Genomic DNA, 7,159 nt, shown 5'->3' with positions numbered 1-7,159 from the left:
AAATTTTCAGATTTGGGGAAAGGCAGAACTAAAGATAAAGATTTTTAAGCCATTAACATGCAAGTGTTTTGGTAGGGAATAAGGAGAAATTAGATTGGAGGTAAAAAATGAAGATAAATATCTAATAGTTGACAGTGAAAACTGTGGCAGGACAAACATTAACATGCAAACTTTACTTCTCCAATTGCCAGTCTAATTTTCCCTGTATCTCCCTCTCAAAAAAGGAAAGGTTTACTTTGTTGGAGAGAGTCTAAGTCAATCTTAGGAATGAGAAGGAGGCAGGGATGAAAGAGAAATGAGAGGATGAAAGGAATCACACAGAGCTAGGTGTCAAGAGAGATTTGGGGGCTTTATGGAAGGAGATGCCCCAGAGTAGTTGGGGGCTGTGATGGAAGTAGATAGGATCAGAAGGAAATTCTTACAAACTTTGCTGTGGCATATTTATGATCATAGTTTTTGAGAAATGGAAAAAAAAAACGGATTATTTTGAAGTTAGTTTTGGTTGTGTGCTGTATTTCTTTCACTTCAGCACCACTCCAAGCCTGAACCATAGAGACCTAAACTTAATAAAGGATAAAGAATTATTAGACTTGATAATACAGGAAGAAAGTATAGTTCCTGGAGTACCAACATTACATTAAAAAAATACAATCCCTAGAGTAGTATCACTCAGGGTACATTAATTAAGGGACAGAGTTTGAATGGTGGCATTAGATATTAACTGAATTGGAATGAACTCAATTTATTTTGTCTTACACATTTTGTGACCTCTCCTTGCTATTTCCCAGACCTGAGTTCAAGCTCTTATCACTTTTCTTCTATACTATTGCTCTGTTTCCAGTCTCAGCAACCTCTCTGTCACATCTACAGTCCACCCTCTTATACTACATAAATGAATTTTCTCAGATGCAGAGCTTATTATGCCATTCCTTGGACCTTTGAGGGCTCCCCATTTTTTTCCAGAAGCAAATCCAAACACATTACTATATTAAGTGGATATGGTGAGTTGGCATTTAGCATCCATTTTAAGTATATGCCTTCCTAAACTGTAGAAGATGAAAAACTGAAACTACTCTTCCCAGACTGTCTACAGCTGGACTTCTAGAATCAAATAAGTTCTACCAATTAATGCACAACCACATGAGTAAGAAGGCATAAAAAGAAGAAAAGACCAACTTTATGCTACTTCAGCTACTGCTACAGGCAAGCATGATCATGGAGATACTGGGCTTTTCTGCAACAAAGTTCCAGAATCTAGCCTAGCTTCATGGGTACTGAGAGGCAATTAGAGTAATAACTATAGTGCTTAGTTCTAAGCACTTCTAATGATTTCATAAGTACCTAATTCCCTATATTAAACTTTTTCTGTTTAAAATATTTGGAGAGTTTTCTGTTTCCCTTGAGGGAACCCTGACTAATTGATACAGTGACATTAAACACATTTTACAATTTGGCCTCCAATCCTCATCTCAAACCTTACCTTGAGTCATTCTTACAAGGATACTTCATGCTATAATCACACAAGATCATTTGTCATTCCAGAATTTAATCTATACTTTTCCCTCTTGTCTCTGCAAGTGCTGTTCCTTCTGTTTTCGTTGCCTTTGCTTTTCTTCCTAATTGTATTAGTTATCTATTGCTGCATAACAAATTACCCCAAATCTTAATCGCTTATAACATTTATTATCTTGTATTGTTATGGGTCAGGAACAGGGTCCTCCATTCCAGAACACTCACAGAGTTGCAATCAAAATGCTGGCCAGGGCTGTATTCATCTCAAGGCTCTATTAGAAAGGAATCCATTCCAAGTTCGTTCATATTATTATTGGCAAGATTTAGTTGTTTGCTATTGGCCAAAGTTTGCCCTCAGTACTTTCCCATGTGGAACTCTCCATTGGGGCAGCTCAGAAAATGGCAATTTGCTTCATCAGAGCCAGCAAGAGAAAGAGCCAAAGATAGAGGGTGAGCAAGGTGGAAATCATAATATTTTAGACCTAATCTTGGATGCGATATCCCATCACTTTAGCTATTATTCTATTCATTATAAGCAGTACTACATCCAGACCACACTTAAGGGGAGGGGATTATTCAAGAGCACAAATACCAGAGGCAGGGATCACTGGGAGTCATTTTAGAAAGCTGCCTCCCACCACATTAATGAATCTTTCTCATTTCTTCTCTTTGCAATTTGTTTATATAATGCTATATTGTATTATTGTGAGTTGTTTATATTTTATTTTTCCTTTTATCTCTAGCACTTGTGTAGTACATGCTAAGCTAGCACATACTTAGTTGACTCTCACTAAAAGTTGTTGAATGAATGAATGCATATATTCTTTGGGATTTCATGAGTTCTAAGTCTTACCTTTATCCAGCTATGTATACTAAGTGTTAAGATCATTCACTATAGGGCCAACTGTTCCTGTCTACCTAAATATTATTCATCTTGATGTCTTAGTTTTGGTATAGGATGCAGTTGTGAACAAACCAGAAGAATACATAAAGGTGATTGTATTTGAACTTTACTGTCTGAGTTGGCTACTGACTCACGCTATGAGCAATCTCATATTAATATTTATTTTAACAGGAAACTGCAGTGTGTTCTGAACTGTGGCCAAGTCAAAGAAAGTTGAGGTGCCTCAGCAACCACAAAGCCAATAAATACTGACAAAAATTTGGTTTCTTGGTCTCTAGATTTTTATTTTAGTCTTTGAAGACTAGGGTGGTTTACTCGCAATCTGGAATTCTACATACTAAATACTATCATTTTCTAGAAGTTAGATGCCTTTTGGAATATTTCCAGACTTTTATTTTTTACTACTCCAATTGTGTTCTTATTTTCTTTGGATTTGGTCTTTAGCTAAGTTGAAGGCATTCTTTGTGATCAAAAAAAGAAAAAATTAGTTAAAAGTAAAATCTCTATGAATATGAAAAGACCTAATGGAACACTCCATGTACATATTCTTTTGTCTATAAGGATTATCATTTTAGCAAAAGTCAGTATCATAAATGATAATAGTAATAGCAAAGACTTAGATGTTACAAACTGCATAAAACTGCTGTATCATAACAAAATATCTTAAAATCATATTATGTTAATCTCCATTAGTAGGTTTTTGAAAATAATCTATTAAAAAGCAGCAAGAGAAAAGAAGACAGTTACATACAAGGGGAAATCCCTATAAGGCTATCTGCAAATTTTTTAGCAGAAACTTTGAAGGACAGAGGGAGTAGCAAGATATATTCAAAGTGCTCAAAGGGGAAAAATCTTCAGGAAAGAATACTCTAGCCAACAAGGTTATCAGTCAGAATGGAAGGAGAAATAAAGAATTTCCCAGACATAGAAGAGCTAAAGGAGTTCATGACCACTAAACCAGCCCTATAAGAAATATTAACAGGGACTTTGAGTAGAAAAGAAAGACCATAAGTGAGAGTATGAAAAATAAAAAACACAAAAGCCCCAGTACAAATAAGTATTTCTGTAAAAATCAGTCAAGGGATTCATAAAATAAAATGATGTAAAATATGACACCATATACCTAAAACATGAAGAATGGGTTCAAACTTAAGCAACCAACAACTTAATACAGACTGCTATATGCAGATGTTTTATACAAACCAAATGGTAACCACAAATCAAAAACCAGTAATAGATATGCAAACAATAAAGAGAAAGGAATCCAAGTATATCACTAAAGAAAGCCAACAAACCATGAAAGAGAGCAAGAAAGGATCACACACACACACACACACACACACACACACACACACAAAATCTAAAAAAAAAAAAACCATGAAACAAGTAACAAAATGGCAATAAATACATATCTATCAATAATTACTTTGAATGTAAATGGACTAAATGCTCCAATCAAAAGACAAAGCATGACAGAGTGGATAAAAAAAACAAGAACCATCATATGTTGCCTATAAGAGATTCATTTTAGACCTAAAGACACCTACAGATTGAAAGTGAGGGAATGGAGAAACATTTATCATGCAAATGGATGTCAAAATGAAGGGGGCAAAATCGGAGGGGGAGACAAACCATGAGAGACGATGGACTCTGAGAAACAAACTGAGGGTTCTAGAGGGGAGGGGGGTGGGGGATGGGTTAGCCTGGTGATGGGTATTAAAGAGGGCGTGTACTGAATGGGGCAGTGGGTATTATATGCAAACAATACATCAAAATCTAATGATGTAATGTATGGCGATGAACATAACATAATAAAAAAAAAAAAGAAAGCCAGAGTAGCAATACTTACATTGGACAAAACAGACTTTAAAACAAAGACTGGTTGGGTGCCTGAATGTCTCAGTAAGCTGAGCAACCGACTCTTGATTTTGGCTCAGGCCATGATCTCAGGGTTGTAAGATGGGGCCTCATATTGGGTTCTGCACTGGGTGTGGAACCTGCTTAAGATTCTCTCTCCGGAGCGGGGCCTGGGTGCAGAGCGGGGCAGTGCGGGGGCGGGGCGACCCGCGGGCGTTTGAAGCGCCTCAAGTGACTGGGCGGGTTCGCGCGGGTTCGCGCGGGTTCGCGTCTGAGAGACTTTTAGGCCGGTGTGCCTTGATTGGGGCCCCGGCTCCCCGACTGTGGTCCTGACCACCGTCCGCAGGAGTAGAAGGAACGATAGTTCTTACGATGCACGGACTCTTCACTTCTGGGATGCTGGACCAAGGCGCGCAGTGGGGATGAGCGGGCGTCTTCTATTCGGCCCTGTTGCCGTCAAGCACTCAAGAATGACCAAAAAAAGAAAACGCCAAGATGACTTTCAAAAAGTAAAACTAAAAGTTGGTAAAAAGAAACCCAAGTTAGAAAATGCTACTATTACAAACTTTAAAACGAAGACCATACATCTGCCTGAGCAACTCAAAGAAGATGGAACTCTTCCAACAAACAATAGAAAACTTAACATAAAGGATTTGCTGTCACAGATGCATCACTACAATGCTGGGGTTAAACAAAGTGCTCTTCTTGGACTTAAAGACCTTTTGTCTCAGTACCCATTTATAATTGATGCACACCTTTCAAGCATATTAAGTGAAGTGACTGCTGTGTTTACAGATAAAGATGCTAATGTACGATTAGCAGCAGTTCAACTTCTTCAATTCCTGGCCCCCAAAATACGAGCTGAACAAATTTCTCCATTTTTTCCTTTGGTACCTGGTTGGAGGATTAGGCAGTGTGGATGAAGGCCTCTCATCTACTGAAAACTTGAAAGGATTTATTGAGATAATAATTCCATTGCTAATTGAATGCTGGATTGAAGCTGTGCCTCCACAACTAGCTGCTTCTATTGGAAATGGTATAGAACGAGAACCTCTGCAGGTTATGCAGCAAGTTCTTAATATTATTTCCCTTCTGTGGAAACTCTCTAAACAACATGATGAAACTCATAAATTGGAGTCGTGGCTTCGAAAGAATTATCTTATTGATTTCAAACACCATTTTATGAGTCATTTTCCATATGCCTTAAAAGAAATAACCAAGCATAAAAGGAAAGAGACAAATAAAAGCATCAAGCATTGCACGATTCTCTCCAATAATGTAGATCATCTATTACTGAATTTAACACTGTCTGATATCATGGTCTCCCTGGCAAATGCCTCAACTTTGCAGAAGGATTCCAATTGGATAGAAATGATAAGGAAATTTGTGACAGAGACCCTTGAAGATGGCTTTAGGCTAAATAGTAAGCAGCTGAACAGATTGCTTGGGGTATCATGGAGATTAATGCAGATACAACCCAACAGAGAGGCTACAGAGTCTCTCATCAAGGCAGTTTATACATTGTATCAGCAGAGAGGCCTTCTCCTCCCAGTTCGGACTTTGTTACTGAAATTTTTCAGTAAAATCTATCAGAAAGAAGAACTGAGATCTTACAGAGTCAGATATCGTAGTAAGGTGTTATCCCTTTGGCTGGCTGGTTTACCATTGCAGCTTGCTCACCTTGGTTCCCGAAATCCTGACCTCTCAACACAGCTTATTGATATCATCCATACTGCAGCAGCAGGAGCAAATAGAGAGTTACTAAAAAGTTTACAAGCTTCTGCTCTGCGAATCTATGATCCACAAGAAGGCACTGTGGTGGTTCTCCCAGCAGAGTCTCAGCAGCGTTTGGTCCAGCTTGTATATTTTCTACCCACTCTGCCTGCTGATTTACTTTCTCGGTTAAGTCGTTGCTGTATTATGGGAAGACTCAGTTCAAGTTTGGCTGCCAAGCTCATTGGGATACTGCACATGAGATCATCATTTTCTGGATGGAAGTATTCAGTTAAAGACTGGTTGATGAGTGACGTGGACTATTTCAGCTTCTTATTTTCAACACTTACAGGGTTTTCAAAAGAGGAGTTGACTTGGCTTCAGAGCCTTCGAGGAGTTCCTCATGTCATCCAGACACAGCTTTCCCCTGTGCTTCTTTACCTTACCGACTTGGATCAATTTTTACATCATTGGGATGTAACAGAGACAGTTTCTCACAGTTTCTTGGTTATCCCTGCCCGAAGCCAGAGCTTTGACATCCTGCAGAGTGCCATCAGTAAGCATTTGGTTGGGTTGACTGTAATTCCAGACAGTACAGCTGGCTGTGTTTTGGGTGTTATCTGTAAGCTCCTGGATCATACGTGTGTACTTAGTGAGACTCTCTTGCCATTTCTGGATTCTTGTTGCTACAGTCTTCTTTATTTTCTGCTCACTTTAGAGAAAGGAGAAGCAGAACATCTAAGAAAGAGGGACAAGCTGTGGGGGGTCTGTGTCTCCATCCTGGCTCTCCTGCCTCGAGTCCTCAGGTTGATGCTGCAGAGCCTGTGGGTGAACAGAGCTGGGCCTGAGGAGCTGCCTGTTGTGGGCCAGCTGCTTCGCCTGCTGCTTCAGCATGCACCCCTCAGGATTCATATGTTAACCAATGCCATCTTGGTGCAGCAGATCATCAAGAATATCACGACATTGAAGATTGGAGGTATTCAGGAACAATGGCTCACAGACTTACATTATTGCTTCAATGTGTATATCACTGGGCATCCCCAGGGGCCCAGTGCACTGAGTACAGCCTATTGAGTACAGTAAGAGGCTTCATGGTACCTCCTGTTTGCAATTGTTTATTCACATCTAATTTTGAAGAGAGACTGATGTAATGTTTGTCATTAAAGCTGAACT

At 39.1% G+C, this 7,159-nt stretch overlaps 1 protein-coding gene across 1 annotated transcript; it reads left to right on the top strand.

The window, feature by feature from the left end:
* The first annotated feature begins 4,695 nt into the window (after positions 1-4,695).
* LOC113913624 (testis-expressed protein 10-like) lies at positions 4,696-7,159 on the top strand. Its single transcript, XM_035723131.1, has 2 exons — positions 4,696-4,782; positions 5,093-7,159. Exons 1-2 carry the CDS (start codon positions 4,696-4,698, stop codon positions 7,058-7,060), a joined length of 2,055 nt encoding a protein of 684 aa, XP_035579024.1. The 3' UTR covers positions 7,061-7,159.

This window comes from Zalophus californianus, chromosome 11 (assembly GCF_009762305.2).
Source record: "Zalophus californianus isolate mZalCal1 chromosome 11, mZalCal1.pri.v2, whole genome shotgun sequence".
NCBI classification, from domain to species: domain Eukaryota; kingdom Metazoa; phylum Chordata; class Mammalia; order Carnivora; family Otariidae; genus Zalophus; species Zalophus californianus.
This window is presented reverse-complemented; position numbering and strand designations above follow the sequence as displayed.